Consider the following 18,771-nt stretch of genomic DNA (forward strand, 5'->3'; position numbering starts at 1 on the left):
ACCCATGCTCCCTAGCTCTGGTCCCATTGCTCTCAGCATCTCTCCTCTGAGCTCAGGGCCCAGCCATAATCTGATCTTTTCCTGGGTGATTATTTAATCAATCTGTCCCCCTGTAGACCATGAGCCCCAAAGGGGTCTCAAACTCCTGGCCTCAAGTTATCTGCCCACCTTGGCCTTCCACAGTTCTGGGATTACAAGCCTGTCCTACTCACATGGCATTCCAGGGCCTCTCACAGTGCCTGGTACATTCCATAGTAATCAGTGGCTTGATTGAGTGGCAAAGAGGATGGGATCTGGGGAAATAATTTGGGGAGCCCCTGCCAGATCTGCTGCTGGATGAAGCACCCCCAGGGTGGCAGCCCCAGCCTGTAAGAGACAAGGGATCTGGAACAAACCGAGCCCATCGTCCCCCGCCCCCCCATTTCCTGTCTACCCTCCTTCCTTCCCTGCTGGCAGAGCTGAGGTCAGCACAGCGTGGTTTCCTAACCGTGCAACCTGCCAGAGCAAGTGGTTCGGCTTTCTGAACCTCAGTTTCCCTGGCAAGAAAATGGAACAATCATTGCAACCACATTATGGGGTTGCGTCCTAAATGAGGTAATGCAGACAAACTGTTTGGCAAGGCACTAGGTATGCAGTAAGTGCTCAGTAAAGGCCAGCTACTTGCCCCCGGCCATCCCTCTTAGTCCTAGGCCCCAGCTCTGCTGTGTTGTGTTCTCTGCAATGAGAGGGCTGTGCTGTACTCGGTTACCCTCCTAAGTAACAGCGCCTTCCCTCAGCAGCCAGGAGCCACAAAGGGTGACTAATGGGGGACTTCCAGGAGCCAGGGCAGGTCAGCAGGGCTGAGGCTTTGGGGCGTGGGATTCCCCCAGAACCCCGCTGTGATCTCGAGGACGGCATGACACAGTGGTAAGATCCTGGCTTTCAGGCCTGGGTTCCAATCTCAAATCCTCTTCATGACCTGGGGCAGGTGACTTCACCTAGCTCTCAGCCTCAGTTTCATCTTCTGTAAAATGGGGAGAATACTAGAACCTTCTGTGAGAGCTGTTTGAGGGGATTCACAGGGATATTGCAGCTGTGTGTGTGTTAAGGATGTGTTTGCTGAATGGATGAGTGGGGTGATTCAGGCTGGCAGTCCTCAAGGGCATGGGAGGCCCAGGCAGGAGGGGAGGGCACAGGGCTGTGCAGGAGCCAGACTACATCTGCTCGTGAGAGCTAATCAGCAAAATTTTCAGAATTTTGTGTCAGTTGTTTAATAAACTAAATTCTATTATATTAAAAGCCAAGGTCATCAATACTCAAAACTCACTAATTCCTAATAATTGTACTACATTATTCGATGATCGATGCTCTTGTTACTAACATTTATTGTATCATCGACTATATAATGGTTGGTAGCTCAAAATCGGCTGTGGGAGTATTTTCATGGAAGACACTGGCAAACGCTACACATCAGGCCTTTTTCCCATTGGAAGCCAGTTGTTAAACACTTACCAGCACGCCACTGGCTCTGGGGCTCCTTCCTGGCTGAATGATCGCCAAGTCTGGACCAAGGGAACCGCAGGCTTCCGCCTGCTCTAAGAGCTGGCGGCGGGCGCCCCCTGGTGGCCGCTTCAAGCACCCAGCTTCGCCCACCCTGAATGAAATCCCACACCTTGGAGAGAGAGAAAACTGTAAAGGGAAGGTAGCCCTCTTCCAATGCAAATGGAAAGCTGTGGTTACACAGCATCCTCAGGAGCTGTCAGGGAATAGGGGGAAGCTCCCAGGAAGACGAGGTGACAAGATCCCTGGGGAACAACTCAGAGGTCCCCATGTCCTTCAACCTGAGTCCACAACCCCCTGCTGTGGAGCCTTCAGCTCCTCTTCTCTGATTTTTCTGATCCCTCCCAAAGGGGAGGTAGACTCAGTCTCTCCTGACCCGTCAGCCTGGCGACCCCGGGTGTTAACTGACCCAGCCCACGGCAGACACTCCCACCCTCTTCCATCAGCGCCCCCAGGACACTTTGAACACACCTGCCTGAGTGTATCAGATTTGATCCTTCTAGTTCAGGGGAGGAGATAGAAACTGCATTTCCAACATGTGTGGGCCCTCTCCCCACTCCTCCCCAATGCTGTCCCATGGCCCCTCCCCCTGACAGCTCTTTCCTGCCTTTCCTTTGTCTCTTCATCCAATCACTCTCTCCCAAGCCGCAGTCAACCCCTGCCAGACTCAACCTTCTCTGTGAACTTCCCTTTTCCAGGCTAACCTTGGGGACAAGGAAAGAAGTCCTTCACTTCCAAGGAATAGGCCATTGAAGGTATTTTTTTTCTTTTTCCTTTTACTTTTTCTTTTCTTTTTCTTTTTCTTTTCTTTTTTTTTTTTTTTTTTTGAGACAGCTTTTCACTGCTGTTGCTGCCAAGGCTGGAGTGCAATGGCATGATCTCGGCTCATGCAACCTCCACCTCCCAGGCTCAAGTGATTCTCCCATCTCAGCCTCCTGAGTAGCTGGGACTACAGGCGCACATCCCTGCACCTGGCTAATTTTTGTATTTTTTTTGTAGAGACAGGGTTTCACCATGCTGCCCAGGCTGGTCTCAAACTCCTGAGCTCAAGCTGTCCTCCTGCCTTGGCCTCCCAAAGTGCTGGGATTACAGGTGTGAACCACCACACCCGGCCGGAGGTATTTTTCAAGAAGAAAAATAAAGATTATCCCCTGAGATGACTTTTATTCCTGTCCTAGAAGGTAGAACAGAGTCTGTTTTAAGCAGTAGCTTCTTTCTGTATATATGGAAATGACCGGAAGGTATTTCTTTGGGAGCAGAAGACCAAGAACTCTCCAAATCCTAGTTTTCTAATCTGACTGAAACTGCCTTTGCAAAAATTATAACTGAGGAAATTATGACAGTGAAAGGACCAGACCTAACAGACTCCATCTTGCTTCTAACCGTTAAGCTGTCCTTGTTCATTCCTTCCCAAAGTTAGGCTGAACTAACTTTGGGAAAGAATTCAGTTCATGTTTTGACTCTGAAACAAAATTAATAATATCCTTTCCCCCTGAAAAGACCCCCTTCTTGCCTGGGGACCAGTCTGCCTTTGCAGGACTAACACATTAGCTACAAGATTAGAAGTTATAGTTTAGGGATCATGCAGCCTCTGGCTCCAAGAGTCTAAGCCTCCCCAAATTGCTCCTGGGGATAACATCAGTATTGTAAAACCTAAGATCACTGCTTGAGATATTTTGCAGACCCTGCACTGGATGGATCAGTTGACACCACCTAGACCGGTATTCTGGCTCAACCAGTTCCGCCGTCGCACCCGGGAACAGAAGACATTAAGAAAATCTCACTGCGACCCCTATGATTCTATCTTCAACCTGACCAATCAGCACACCCCACTTCCCAAGCCCTTGCCCACCAAATTGTCTTTAAAAACTCTGATCCCCGAATGCTTGGGTAGATTGATTTGAGTAATAAGAAAACTCCCTTCTCCTGTACAGCCTGCTCTGCGTGAATTACTCTGTCTCCATTGCAATTCCCCTGTCTTGACAAATCGGCTCTGACTAGGCAGCAGGCAAGGTGAATCCCTGACCCTCACAAGGTAGTGTGTGTTTTAAATGGGGTAATGCAAGTGTTGCTTAAATAGCAGGGCCAACCTGGTTTACCGGGGCTGAGTTTCACAGAATGTAGGACTTTCAGTGCTAAAATCAAGAAATTCCCGGGCAAACTGGGACGACTGGTCACCCTATGCTTAAAATCAGATGTCGGCAAACTGACAGAGCCGAAATGAGCTTGCCGCCCATTTGTAAATAAAGCTTTATTAGAACACAACCATGCACATTCATTTATGGACATATTGTCAGTGGCTGCTTTTGTGCTACAAGGACAGAGTTGAGTTGTTGCAACAGAGGCTACGGTGTTGCAATAGCTAAAGCCTACAATATTCACCGTCTGGTCCTTTAAGAAAAAGTTTGTCAGCTTGAACTTTTCCATTTGACAGCAAGTCAGTGCTTCTGTGAGTTGTACAAAAGGTTGCAGGCTGCATCTAGGCTTACCAATAAGCTACTGGCTGTTAATGGGAGACAGGGCCTGAGCGAAAAGGAGAGGTCAGGGTGAGCTTCTGGAGAGTGGGAAGGATTCTGTGCTTGGCCAAGCTGTAATCAGTCAGGCCCCCGAGTCCTCTCCTAAGCCCATCTGTGCACTTCCTTGTAAAATCCAGTTCTGGGCCAGGCGCAGTGGCTCACACCTGTAATCCCAGCACTTTGGGAGGCCGAGGCGGGTGGATCACCTGAGGTCAGGAGTTCGAGACCAGCCTGACTAACATGGAGAAACACCATCTCTACTAAAAATACAAAATTAGCTAGGCATGGTGGCGCATGCCTGTAATCCCAGCTACTCAGGAGGCTGAGGCAGGAGAACCACTTGAACTCAGGAGGCGGAGGTTGCGGTGAGCCAGATTGCACCATTGCACTCCACCCTGGGCAACAAGAGCGAAACTCCATCTTAAAATAAATAAATAAGTGAATAAAATCCAGTTCTAGCAAGAACTCTGCTAAGTCAGCTTAGTAACAACCCTTCCCTCACCACTCCATATCTGATCACTTCCTATATCTGATCACGTTCCTCATCTGCCACCATTCCCCAGGTGATGGCTGAGCACCCTGGCCTGCCTCCAGTATGAATCCTGTTAGGTCAGTGTAGAAAATGACCGAGAACCCATCCCCAACAGTCAGTTTAGCCAGAATTCCCCTTCCCCTGATGTTTCCTCTGGGTAATTTTCCAACCGCAGATGTCCAACCCTGCTCCCGGCTATCAGTTCCCACTTGTACTCATAGTTGAGCCCAAATGCCCCCACTGCAAAATCCCATAGCTGCAGCCCCTGCAGTGATCGAGAGAGTCCCCCTCACCTTAAACAAAGTCTTCCTTACCATGCTTTAACAAATGTCATTGAATCTTTTTTTTTTTTTTCAGTCTTACTCTGTCACCCAGGCTGGAGTGCAGTAGCGTGATTTCAGCTCACTGCAACCTCTGCCTCCCGGGTTCAAGCAATTCTCCTGCCCCAGCCTCCCGAGTAGCTGGGACTACAGGCACGTGCCACCACACCCCACTTATCTTTGTATTTTTAGTAGAGACAGAGTTTCACCATGTTGGCCAGGCTGGTCTTGAACTCCTGACCTCGGGTGATGTACCCACCTTGGCCTCCCAAAGTGTGGGATTACAGGCGTGAGCCCCTGCTCCCAGCCCCTTTTTTTTCTCTTTTTTTTTTTTTTTTTTTTTTGAGACGGAGTCTCGCTCTGTCGCCCAGGCTGGAGTGCAGTGGCCAGATCTCAGCTCACTGCAAGCTCCGCCTCCCAGGTTCCCGCCATTCTCCTGCCTCAGCCTCCCGGGTAGCTGGGACCACAGGCGCCGCCACCTCGCCCGGCTAATTTTTTGTGTTTTTAGTAGAGACGGGGTTTCGCCGTGTTAGCCAGGATGGTCTCGATCTCCTGACCTTGTGATCCGCCCGTCTCGGCCTCCCAAAGTGCTGGGATTACAGGCTTGAGCCACCGCGCCCGGCCTTTTTTCTCTTTAACAGGAGGATAGATTGATGTTTAGATGGATATTGGTCTGAGGTTTGGCAGGGACCAAACTCTGTGGGCCAAAACTGGGTAATGGAGGAAGTGGAATAAAGTGGTCACTGGTGGGGAAAGGGCAGCCTCCCTTTGGCCCCCAACAGCCTGAACTTCTCCCAGCCACCCAAGGATGTACAAGACCCCCCGTCGTCCAAGAGGCAAAACTGAAGTCAACCTAACAGCCCATGAAAGAGGCTTCTTGGGGGGCCAGGGGCTGAGGGCGGACAGCTGAGGACCAGCCCCCACCCTGCACTGAGGGATAGAGAAATCCGGGAAGGCTGCCTGAAGGAGACAGCCTTGATACCTTGAAGGATTCAGCTATGGTTTGTCCGTCACACATTTATTGCCAGCACTGTGCCTGCAGTTGGGATACTGCAGTGAACAAGACAGAGTCCACCCTGGAAAGTGGCCACAGGGGAAGGCAAGAGAGGACGGCTGGGGGGTTACTTGTCACTAGAGGGAAGCTTCTCGGTCCACACAGTCCCAAAGAAGGGTCTGCCCTTGGGCCCACGAAACCCATCCCAGCCCTCACAGGCTGAGCCTCACCCTGGGTTTTCCCAGAGAGGTGCTCCAGAAGACCCAAGCTGCCCCGAGTCAGAGGAGCAGCAGGAAACAGCCTCAGGAATCTGTCACTCTTCAGTACTCCTCCCTTAGAATGTCCACTTCCTGTTTGGTGACCATGGCAACCAGAAGACAACGGCGGTGCGTGTGGGGTGGGGGAACTCCGTCTTCCTTGGGTATGTGGGGAGGAGACTCCAGTGACCAGGAGAAGCGGGGAGAGCCATGGGAGACGTTAGAGGGACCCAGATAAGATGGGGGACAGGAAAAAGGAGAGAATCTCTCTCAAGTAAATGGCCTCCTTCCCTGGACCTCGGCTGAAATGTGGCTGGAATGTGACCAGGCTTCATTCGAGGAGGGAGGAAAGAGGTGGCTCCACTTGCCAGTCTGCTTGGCCCCAGGCTGCTTTTGTCCTGTTTGGGTGGCCAGGGTTCCTTCCCTGAAGATCCCCATCCCCAGGGGTCTCCGAGGAAGCCCAGAGCTGTGGAATGAGGTCTGGGCACTCAGGGGAGGCCCAGGAGAGACCGTGGAGGCTGGGGTGTTGCCAAAATAGATGGCAGAGGGAGCTAAGGGAGGAAGCTATGCAGGGTGAGGTCATCCCCGTCACGGTCCTCCCCGGGCTCTGGCGTCAGGCCCTGGCTCTTGGCCTTGGGCAGGCCCCCATTGGCTAAGGCGGAGGGCCCCTCACCCCCATCAGGCAACAGGGACGAGATGCAGACCATCTCGGTGGGGGAGTAATTACGCACGGGGTACATGTGGCCCTTGCGGGAGAGGCGGACTGCCAGCACCACAGTGCACACGAGGAAGATAGTGGCCACCAGTGCCAAGATTAGGATGCCCAGCAGGCACTGCTTCACAGAGATGTGGTCTGGGGACCCCACTGGGTGGTTGATGGACAAATTGCTGGCTGCCATGGGAATGCCCTTGTGAGTAACAGAGGACACAGAAAAGGGTATGAACAGACCCTTTTTGGTAGTAGGTTCCATGGACAGGGCCTCTGTGGCATTGGGTTCTGTGGACAGGGCCTCCATGCCATTGGATTCTGTGGACAGGGCCTCTGTGGCTGCCAGTGGAGTGGTCTGTGCCTCTGTGGCTATGGGTTGAGTGGTCTGTGCCTCTGTGGTTGCCGGAGGAGTGGTCTGTGCCTCTGTGGCGGCTGGTGCAGTGGTCTGTGGCTCTGTGGCTATGGGTTGAGTGGTCTGTACCTCCGTGGCTGCTGGTGGAGTGGTCTGTGCCTCTGTGGCTGCCGGTGGAGCACTCTGTGTCTCCATGGCTGCTGGTGGAGTGGTCTGTGCCTCTGTGGCTGCCAGTGGAGTGGTCTGTGCCTCCGTGGCCGCTGGTTGAGTGGTCTGTGCCTCCGTGGCCGCTGGTTGAGTGGTCTGTGCCTCCGTGGCTGCTGGGTGAGTGGTCTGTACCTCCATAGCTGCTGAATCCATGGACAGGGTCCCCATGTTGGCCAGCTCCATGGTCAGCTCTGTGACTGACCCTCCTGTATCCAGGCCAGTAGAATGCCTTGCAGCAGGCTTCACAGTGGTAGACTCAGGGTTTCCAGGCCCAGTCAGAGGAGTGGTGTTGGTGCTGTTGCTCAGTATTTCTGGAGGCTCCGTTTCCGGCAAGAAATCATAATCCAGGTACTCATATTCGGTGGCCTGTCTCCGGTTCCGGGCAAGCAGGGGACCCAAGGCTTTCTTGGCTTCATCTGCCCAGGTGTCCCATAGCTGCAAGCTGCTGCCAGGGCCCAGTAGGATCAGCAGCAGGAGGAGTTGCAGAGGCATGGCACCTGGGGGGAGACAACGGGTGGTGGGACATCAAGACAGCTTCACCCTTGGGCTTAGCAAGCACCCTAGACCACCACCCTCTACTGCTGCAGCTGGAAGCATGTCTGGTCTGGAGCAGGGGCTGGGGATTTAGGCATCCCTGACATGCCTGGGATGGAGAAGACCCTCAGCCAGTAGCAGTTGTTATTATTACTAATCAACATGAATAAAGCCATCCAGGAGGGCCCTTTAACTTCTAGATGTGCATAGAAATTGATTTGCCTCCCTCTCCATTTTGGTTAAGCCACTTTATTTGTGGACGAGACAATCCATTGGAGTATAGAAATAATTAGTGCTTTGCTTCTAATTCTATTAACTTTTCATGTCACTCCTTTTTTTTTTTTTTTTTTTTTTTTTTGAGATGGAGTCTTGCTCTGTCACCCAGGCTGGAGTACAGTGGCGCTATCTCAGCTCATTGCAACCTCTGCTTCCCGGGTTCAAGTGATTCTCCTGCCTCAGCCTCCTGAGAAGCTGGGATTGCAGGCATGCACCACCACGCTCAGCTAATTTTTGTATTTTTAGTAGAGATGGGGTTTCACCATGTTGGCCAGGCTGGTCTCGAACTCCTGGCTTCAAGTTATCCACCCACCTTGGCCTTCCACAGTTCTGGGATTACTGGCATGAGCCACTGTGCCCGGCCTCATGTCACTCCTTCTTAATTTCAAGTATTGTATTATTTATAATGTATCATAAGAGTAAAGTAGTACCTGCATAGAATTCATACATAGATTAATTGCCCACTTATGAAGTCCATAAGCAGAAGAGTTTGGAAACCACAGACCTCCCAGATACAGCTGCTTATTGGACCTTTGAGGCCTCTTGGAGTCTGATTCTTCCTGCTGCCCCCTCTCCCTGCCCACTGCCACGCCACCTCTACATGTCTCTCTTCCTCCTTCTCCTATCCTGCTTCCACCCTCCCATAGCCCTTGCCAGTCCTCAGAGTCTCAGTTTGTCTCATTCCTTCTCAATATCTTGGCTTGGTCCCATTTGCTTTGGTGTTGTTCTCATCTACACAATGCACAACAGGGATGACGGTGCCTACTTCATAGCCTATTGTGAGGATAAAATGAAGGGATGCATGCAAGACCCTTAGCATTTTGTTTGCATGATAACCTCTCAGCAAAGGTTGGCTGATTTTGTTCTTTCAGTCAACCTGCACTGTAAGTCTTCAAGGGCCCAGAGCCATTCAATTACACTCTCCATGGCCAGGAGAAAACTCAAATCTTTTCAGAACAGCCCTGCTCTCAGGGAGCTTATGGTCACTGAGTGTGCCTGTGGGTTAGACCACTGTCTATTCAGAGACTCTACATTGTCCTCCTGACTAGGTAGCCAGAAAAGACAGCGCCTCTCGTTTGGCCATCTCATTGACCTTTCTTCTTGGCATTGTGAACACCTGTGCTTTCTTGTTTGCTCTCTCTCCCCTCATGCTCTCCTTGGCACTGGCTGGTGTTTACAGAATTCAAAATTCTGTGCTGAGAATCCTATGGTGAGTGACAGCCACTTTCTGGGGCAGGATTCAGATATTCCTGCATTCCCTGGACATAACGCCTTTCAGCAGCACACAACCCTTAGAATAGTGTCTGATGCAGAGCGGGCATTCAAGAATGGCACCTGGACAATTTCCAGTCTCTTCCTTTGTACTTCATTCACATGATCTGGAGGAAGGAGCAGTTGCTCATCATTCCTCAGGCGACTATAACTCACTCACGGGCTCCTCACCTTCCAGGTTCAATCTGACCTCTTTCACATGTTAGTTAGAATTATGTTGGTTTCTTTTCTTTTTTTTTTTTTCGAGACAGAATCTCGCTCTGTTGCCCAGGATGGAGTGCAGTGGCATGATCTCGGTTCACTGCAACCTCCACCTCCTGGGTTCAAGCAATTCTCCTTCCTCAGCCTCCCAAGTAGCTGGGACTACAGGTGCACACAACTATGCCTAGCTAATTTTTGTATTTTTAGTAGAGACAGGGTTTCGCCATGTTGGCCAGGCTGGTCTCAAACTCCTGACCTCAAGCGATCTGCCCGCCTCGGCCTCCCAAAGTGCTGGGATTACAGGGCGTGGGTCACCACACCAGGCCTATGTTGGTTTCAAATATGCAAATCTGATCACATCTTAAACTAATTTATTTCCATTTATTTATTGACCTATTTGTTTTAGAGACAGAGTCTCACTTTGTTGCCCAGTCTGGAGTGCAGTAATGCAATTATAGCTTACTGCAGCCGCGACCTCCTGGGCTCAAGTGATCTCACCTCAGCCTCCAGAGTAGTAGGGACTACATGCACATGCCGCCATATCCGGCTAATTTTTAATTTTTTTTGTAGAGATGGGGTCTTGCTATGTTGTCCAGACTGGTCTCAAACTCCTGGCCTCAAGCAATCCTCCTGCCTCGGCCTCTCAAAGCACTGACATTACAGGCATGAGCCACCACACCCAACCCACATCTTAAAATAATTTCTTAGGCCAGGTGCAGTGGCTCACGCCTGCGATCCCAACTCTTTGGGAAGCCAAGGCAGATGGATCACCTGATGTCAGGAGTTCAAGACTAGCCCGGCCAACATGGTGAAACCCTGTCTCTACCAAAAACACAAAAATTAGCCGGGCATGGTGGTGCTCCCTGTAATTCCAGCTATTTGGGAGGCCGAGGCAGGAGAATTGCTTGAACCTGGGAGGCAGAGGTTGCAGTGAGCCAAGATCACACCACTGCACTCCAGTCTGGGAGACAAGAGCAAAACTCTGTCTAAAAAATAAAAATAAAAATAATTTCTTAAACCAAACTTTACGATATTTGCCCCAGAGACATCTGGCCCTCACAATCATCCCCATTTTACCAAGGACGACACTGAGGTTAAGAGAAGTGAAGTGACTTGCCCAAAGACACACAGCTGGTGAGAAGTCAAGATCAGATTGAAACCCAGTGACGTTCGGGAAGGCATGAAGCCATCAGGAGAGACCTGACCTCGCTGAGGAGACAAAAGGCTGGGCTTGTGGACTTGGGTGGAAGACGGAGGGCAGAGTAAGAAAAAGGAGGAGCTTGAAGGCTACGTCCCCCAGAAAGGCCCGCCACATGTTTACCAGGTGCCATGCAGGGCACAGGGTTGAAAGCACAGACTGTGGGGTCAAAAAGGACGTTCAAGTCCTAGCTCTGTCCCTTACAAGCTGTATGACCTTGACGCAGATGCTTGCCTCTCTGAGCTTCAGTTTTCCCATCTGTCAAATGGGGATAAGAAACAGTGTCCATCTCATAGGGCTGTTGAGAGAGTGCAACAAGGGGCTGGATTCAAAAGTTCTAGGCTGGTGGGCGTGGTGGCTCATGCCTGTAATCCCAGGACTTTGGGAAGCCAGGGCAGGTAGATCACTTGAGCCCATGAGTTTAAGACCAGCCTGGGCAACATAGTGAGATTCCCATCTCGACACAAATAGAAAAATTAGGCCAGGCATAGTGGCTCACACCTGTAATCTCAGGACTTTGGGAGGCCAAGGCGGGTGGATCACTTGAGTTCAGGAGTTCCAGACCAACCTGGGCAACATGGTGAAACCCCGTCTCTACGAAATACAAAAAAATTAGCCAGGAGTGGTGGTGTGCCCCTGTAGTCCCAGCTACTCGGGAGGCTGAGATGGGAGAATTGCTTGAGCCTAGGGAGATCGAGGCTGCAGTGAGCTGTGATCGTGCCACTGCACTCCAGCCTGGGTGACAAAGCAAGACCCTGTCTCAAAAATAAATTTAAAAATTTTTAAATAGAAAAATTAACCAGGCATGATGATGCACACCTATAGTCTCAGCTACTGGGGAAACTAATGCGGGAGGATCGCTTAAGCCTGGGAGGTTGAGACTGCAGTGAGCTGAGATTGTACCGCTGCCCTCCAGCCTGGGCAACAGAGTGAGACTCTGTCTCAAAACAAAACAAGAAAACAAAAGTTCCAGGCTTACGGTAGGTGCTTAATAAATGTAAACACACACACACACACACACACACACACACACACACACATACACTTTTGCCTCCCAGTTTGCCTTCAGAGCAGCAGTTTCTTTGGGGTAGAGTTCCTATGTGGGGGAAGAATCTACGGCCCAACCTTGGCCGCACTTTCCCGGGGACAGGGACTTTAGGAAGAAGCCACTAGCCTAGAGACATATTTCATACTTAGGAGCACACTCACAGCCACCAACCCCCACTTGGGCAGTTCTCTGTTCCTGGAAGGCAAAGCCCTCAGCCACTTCCTGGAGGCAGAGAAGGTGGGGGCAAGGTTGCAAGGCCTGGTCCCCCTGGTTCCTGGGTTGGGGGAGGCATCTTGGTGAGTCAGGGCCGGACTTGCAGCAGCCCGGAGCCTGGGAGAATAACACGGAAACACGGAGGGCGCTGGGGCCCAGTTCTTCGGGTAGGCTGTCACTGTCGCCGACCCCTCCCCTACACCCATCCTGACAGCTTCCTGCACCCAGAGACAGCTGGGGTGGAGGAGAGGCTGGGGCCTGAGTCCCACATTTGCCCCCACTTAGCGGCAGGTTGCTTCACCCTCTCTAAGCCTCAGTTTCCTCATTGTAAAACAAGCGGTATTGCTAAAAAAAAAAAATCATCATGAGAATTGAATGAGTGTGTGGAAGGCCCCAGATGCTGGCTTCCAGCGGGGGGTACTTTATCTGGGGACTGTCTTCGGGGCTGCAGGCAGAGGAGCAGAGGAAAGGGAGGTCTCAGACTCAGAGGGTATGGAGGTGGCGGCCTCTCTACCGCCCCCGTGGGCATTTGGGCTTTGAGAAAGCAGAGACTTCCTTACCTGTTGTGGTAAGACCTGGTGCACTGGGAAAACCCAGATCTCCTTTCCTGGGCCTGTCTAAAGCAACCACCTTATCCGACATGTTCCTGGTGTCACTGCTGAAAGTCCCTCATCCCCAGAAACTCCTCACTCCCAGGCAAACTGGGTGTGGGGGAGTGTTGGTCACCCCAGCCTGGTCCCTGCATCCCATGGGCTTGAAGACACAGCAGCCTGGAGCCAGGCCACAGCTGAGCAGGCATCAGCCCGTCTAACAGAAAGAAAATCTGAGGCTCAGCCAGGCATGGTGCCTTGACCTTGTACTCCTAGCACTTTGGAAGGCCAAGGTAGGAGGATGACTTGAAGCCAGGGGTTCAAGACCAGCCTGGGCAACATAGTGAGACCCTGTCTCTACAAAAAAATTAAAAATTAGTCAGGTATGCTGGTGCATGCCTGTCATCCCAGCTACTCAGGAGGCTGAGGGCAGAGGATGGCTTGAGCCCAGGTCAAGGCTGCAGTGAGCTATGATCGCACCACTGCACTCCAGCCTGGGTGACAGAGTAAGACCCTGTCTCTAAGAAAAAAAAAAGACATTTTTTTTTTTAATGAAATAAAAGAAAACCTGAGGCTCCAAGAGATCTTGTCTCAGCTGAGGCCACACAGGTAGAACGGGGAGGAGCAGAGTTTCCTTACTGTGTATGGCAGGCAGCATAATGCCTCCTTCATATTTGCTACAGTAAATGTATTATACAACAACAAAAATGACATATGCAGAAGCCCCTCCCGTGGAGGGATGACTTCATCGTCTCACTGGCTGCTGACCTCGGTCCTCCTCAGCCTGTGTTCGCTGGCTCTAACGGTGCCATCACACCGATGAGCAAGCAAGGCCCAGAGCGGCGGGGTCGCTCCCAGGCCCCACCTTCCACCTCTCCTCTCCCCGGAAGGCAAAAAAAAAACAGTCCCACAGTAGAGGGCCAGGGCAGGGCTCCGACAGAGGGGTCTCCAGTGGCCACATCCTACTTGTCTCAACACCTGCCAAACGGAGTAGGTCAGAGACTGCTCGTTTTGCCTCTTTGGCCCTAAAACCAGGCTGCTTCTGGCCCAGGCGCCATCTAGACCCCATGTGGGCCGCATCTAGGCTGTGTGGAGGAGCAGGCTGCAGGGAGCCCAGACTCCAGCTCCAGAGACCCCGCCGTGTGGTCGTCCTGAGCGACTCAGGAAAGATCCTCGGGGGGCTCCACATTGCTGGGAACCTTGCACTGAGAATCCTGAAACTGGGAATCAGAGCGGGCAGGATCTTGGAATGTTAAAATTCAAAAGACTGAGCATCTCAGGGTTTGGGTCAAGTAGTCACCAAGAGAAGGAAAGCCCCCAGATAACTGAAGCACAGGCAGCAGATCTGAGTCTGGGTAGACAGGACAGGCCTCGCCCTGCCCTGACCTGGAGTCACATCAAACCAGGTCAATCCCAGCTCTGTCCCTTAGAAGCTGTGTGACCTTGGGCAACTCACCTCACCTCTCTGAGCTGTGGGTTCCTTAGCTGGAATACAAGGACAACGGTAGCCCCCGCTTTTTATGGGGTTGTTGTGGGTTGAAGAGGGCCAGGGAAATGCCAAGTCCTCCCAGAAGCCTTTCCAGATTGCCCCAGGCATGATTAGTCACCTCCTGTGTTTACATCATTTCTGCTGTTCATTTACTTTCTAAAAATGTATTCACATTGACTCCTAAACTTCCACAATACAAGAACTACAGCTGTCTTGCTGATCAGGCCACAGGCCCAGGATTTAGCCGACAGGCAGGCACACACCTCTCGAAATGCTTGTCCCAGTGGCTGGCAGCCACAGTGGCTGTCTGCTCTGCTGCCCCCACCAGACCAGAAGTTTTCGGAGGGCAGGAGCTCTCCTGGCATCCCCAGGGGCCTCACTAAATGCCTCTGCAGAAGAGGACATGTGACTGAGGCAGGGGGAAGTGCATAGCACTGCACAGCACGTGCTGTCTTCAGACTTTTCACACCACGTTAGACAGCTGACACTTTCCAACCTCTTTCCATCATCTACCCCAACTCACATCAGGGAGCCACTGTAGACGTGGTTTCCCTAATTATCATCCCCCTCATGACATGTTTATTTATTTATTTACTTTTAGAGATAGGGTCTGGCTCAGTTGCCCAGGCTGGAGTACAGTGGTGCAATCACAGCTCACTGCAGCCTTGAACTCCTGGACTCAAGCGATCCTCCAAGTAGCTAGGACTACAGGTGCGTGCCACCAGACCCAGCTACTTTTAAATTTTTTGTAGAGATGGGTTTTCACCGTGTTGCCCAGGTTGGTGTCAAACTCCTGGGCTCAAGAAATCCACCTGCTTCAGCCTCCCAAAGTGCTAGGATTTACAGGCCTGAGCCACCGTCACCAGCCCTCCTCACAAAACATTAATAGCACAGATATGCTGTATATCTGTTTAATATTTGGTGGCTTACAAACCACAGTGTTAGTAGAGATTTTTTTGTTACACCCCACTCCCCCCACCTCCAGCCCGCCAAGAACCAAGTTACACCTGTTGGAACCCAAATTTGCTAGCCTGACACAGAGGCAGTAAGGTACTTGGCACAAATGAATTCAATGAGACCTACATGTGGTTAGTTGAACAACTGTCTTTAAACAGTTTTCTAAAGACCCCTGTGCAGGCAGACAGATTAACAAACACAGACCCCCAACACACACACACCAGCCATCTTATCTCCTTCTAGACCACTGGCCCCCACTGCCATCTTCCTGTTCAAGTTCAGCAAAGGAGATCGAGACACAGGCCTAGGGTCACCACGAACTCCACGAGCATCCTGCAGCCAGAAGCCACGCCGCCAGAGGCAGCTACTTCTCCCCTGCGAGCCTCAGTTTTCTCATCTGGAAAAGGGGCACCGTCCACCCTCCAAGGTTCTCAGATGATTGATTCTGCAGCTCCTCCGAATGCCCCGCTCTGGGCCCAGCCCAGTAGCCCAGCCCTTCCGCTGAGGTTTAACTCCCCTGGCTGCTGGCCAAGCCTCTTGAGGGAGGCATCAACCGCCCAGGGTGCCGCCTCCCTAGGCAACCCCAGAGGAAGAGACTCTGGGGCCGTCCGAGGGCCTTGGAGCCACCTTCTGAAGCTCCGGCCCACTGAAGGGCCTGGCTCTGGGGGCCTCAAAGTCAGAGGTGGAAAAAAAAGGAAAACAGAAGAAAGAGGAAAGAGGAAGAGAATTCCAGGCAACAGAAGCCCAGATACAGACACTATGGTGTGTGTGTGAATGTGTATACAGCAGGGCGCAACCAGCCCCCACCTTTTCCTTTTAGTGTCCTGAAAGTATCTCAAATACAAACTAATAAGAGTATTCTAATTTTTTTTCTTTTTTTTTTGAGACGGGATCTCACTCTGCCACCCAGGTTGGAGTGCAGTGGCACAATCTTGGCTCACTGCAACCTCCCCCTCCCAGGTTCAAGTGATCCTCCCACTTCAGCCTCCCAAGTAGCTGAGACCACAGGCATACACCACTACGCCTAGCTAAGTTTTTGTAGTTTTGGTAGAGACGAGGTTTCACCATGTTGCCCAGCTTGGTCTCGAACTCCTGAGCTCAGGCGATCCACCTGCCTCAGTCTCCCAAAGTGCTGGGATTATAGGTGTGAGCCACTGCACCCAGCCAAGTATTCTAAGTATTATTATTATTATTGTTTTCCCTTTTGCTAACAATAGTATCCTAATTCTAATATTTTAATAGTTTGCCACAGACAAGTGTCATTTTCTCAGTCTTATAAAAAGTGGGAAGAATGCATCTTTCTCTGAAAATCACTTTTTTTTTTTTTTTTTTTTTTGAGACGGGGTCTCGCTCTGTTGCCTAGGCTGGAGTGCAGTGGCCGGATCTCAGCTCACTGCAAGCTCCACCTCCCGGGTTCACGCCATTCTCCTGCCTCAGCCTCCCGAGTAGCTGGGACTACAGGCGCCCGCCACCTCGCCCGGCTAGTTTTTTGTATTTTTTTAGTAGAGACGGGGTTTCACCATGTTAGCCAGGATGGTCTCGATCTCCTGACCTCGTGATCCGCCCGTCTTGGCCTCCCAAAGTGCTGGGATTACAGGCTTGAGCCACCGCGCCCGGCCCTGAAAATCACTTTTTTATGCATCCATAAAATATGCGGCTTCAATACCAATCCTGCACTCCCTCTACTTTCTGGAATCTTCCAGACCTAATCTCAGCTCCGCCCCTAAACAAATCCCTTCACCTCTCCTGGCCTCAGTCTCCCATCCAGGAAAGGAGAAGGTAAGATCATTTCTAGGGAAACACTCATGGTTTCTCTGATTTTCAAATTCAGAATGCCCCCAAGCCAGAAGCCGCAGGCAAACTGGCCAGGGAGGGAAGTAAGTTAACGGGAGGCTGGGGCTGGTAGGTCACGCCTGTAATCTCAGCGCTTTGGGAGGCCAAGGTAAGAGGCTTGAGGCCAAGAGTTTGAGACCCCCATCTCTAGGAAAGGTAAAAATATTAGCTGCATGTGGCGATGTGTGCCTGTAGTCCCAGCTACTCAGGAGGTTGAGGTGGGAGGATCACTTGTGCCCAGGAGTTTAAGGCTGCAGTGAGCCATGATCGTGCCACTGCACTCCAGCCTGGGTGACAGAGTAAGACCTTGTCTCAAAAATAGAAGAAGAAAAAGAAAAGTTGGCGGGAGCACAATTCAGAAGAGACACCAGAATAAGGCCACAGACTCCAGGAAGGCTTTAGTCTTGAGTCAGAGGGGCCTCAGTTTGCCCTCCCCAGGGGCTGCAGCTCAAGAAGGGCCTGGCGGTCCTCCCGGGCCTGCCAGCAGCTATAAGGCAGGCCCCTGGCCCATGGGGACCTCCAGCCACTCCCTGTGGTTTTGCAAGCCAGCACTTACCACTGTGCTCAGCAGAGCATGGGACAGCTGCCTCGTGGGCCCAGAAGAAGGGGCTTCTCTGCTTTAGTGATGAGGTCCCAGCCCACGCTGCTAGGCACTGCTGTGGCACCCCCTGCGGCAGTCCCAGACTCAAGCAACCCCCAATGGCCGTGTGTGGAAGGAGGAAGCGAGAATGTGGTTACTTAGGCAGGGCCATGTGACAGCCCACACCCCCTTGTTTGTGACAGCTTTGGTGACACTGTTGATAAAGACAGGGTGGGTAGTAAGGCACCTCCTAGGTCTGACATTGCTCTTGGTTTCCCATAACTGTGAAAACACTAAGAACCAAGTAGAAATTTTCTGGGGAGAAGTTCTTCGGCTGGGGGTGGGGCCCAAACTGAGAAAGGCCACAGCATCACTTCAGCGGCAGTGGACAGTCGGGGACAGAGGGGGCCCCCCGAAGGACAGGAGTGACCAGACAAAAAGGAGAATGGTCTCGCTTCTTGCCCAAGATTGGCGGGGGGTAGAGAGGGGGTGGAAGGTGGTCGGGGAGTAAAAAACACAAAATATGAATCTTCAAAGGGGTTTGCAAATATGGTGTATTTCTTCTTGCAGGACTCAAACCACTCTCTCTAGATGCATAGCACAGGCCCTTTTAGCTGCAACCAAGATCCTCTCTAGGGAGCTGGACTACAGATTCCACAAGGGCAAGGCCTGCTTATCTTATTTCTTCATCCTAAATTTATTCATTTGACCAACTCTGGCACTCCAGACCGCATGCCCTGAGGTCCAAAGGCCAGCAATTCTGGGCTGTGGCCCTCCGGTAGCCCTTCATCTGCTGGGGAGGCTGGCGAGTAAACAAGTCAATGGAACATTGTGCCACAATGACACAGCGCAGTGAGTGCCATCCTGTGGTAAGCAAGGGAGGGGCCTCTCCTTCCATCCTGGGTGGGGGAGGGAGGTTAACAGGAGGAGCTTCCAAGAAGTGGCACTTGCGATGACAAGCCAGGTGGGCAGCCGAGGCACAGAGCACAGCAGAGGCGAAGGCTGGGAGGCCTGAGAATACCCAGACACATCCGGAAGGGAGGAAATAGGGGGTCTCCCAGGGTCTGCCCTGCAGCTTTGCACCAGGCAGGGGCTCAGGACATGCACAGAAAGATACTCATATCTTGCCTTGCACACAGGTTATTTTAAAATGA

General features: G+C 51.7%; 1 protein-coding gene across 6 annotated transcripts; it reads right to left on the reverse strand.

The window, feature by feature from the left end:
* Positions 1-5,540: 5,540 nt before the first annotated feature.
* On the reverse strand, positions 5,541-17,813 carry SELPLG (selectin P ligand). Of its 6 annotated transcripts, XM_025402898.1 has the most exons (3): positions 17,594-17,813; positions 7,529-7,923; positions 5,541-7,498 (listed from the first exon to the last, which is right to left on the reverse strand). In XM_025402898.1, exons 2-3 carry the CDS (start codon positions 7,916-7,918, stop codon positions 6,710-6,712), a joined length of 1,179 nt encoding a protein of 392 aa, XP_025258683.1. In that variant the 5' UTR covers positions 7,919-7,923; positions 17,594-17,813; the 3' UTR covers positions 5,541-6,709. The 6 variants fall into 6 exon arrangements, with proteins under 6 accessions (XP_025258683.1, XP_025258679.1, XP_025258682.1 ...); XM_025402894.1 differs by having other exon boundaries at positions 5,541-7,923; XM_025402897.1 differs by having other exon boundaries at positions 5,541-7,923; positions 17,597-17,742.
* Positions 17,814-18,771: the final 958 nt, after the last annotated feature.

Source organism: Theropithecus gelada, chromosome 11 (genome assembly GCF_003255815.1).
Source record: "Theropithecus gelada isolate Dixy chromosome 11, Tgel_1.0, whole genome shotgun sequence".
Classification (NCBI taxonomy): Eukaryota; Metazoa; Chordata; class Mammalia; order Primates; family Cercopithecidae; genus Theropithecus; species Theropithecus gelada.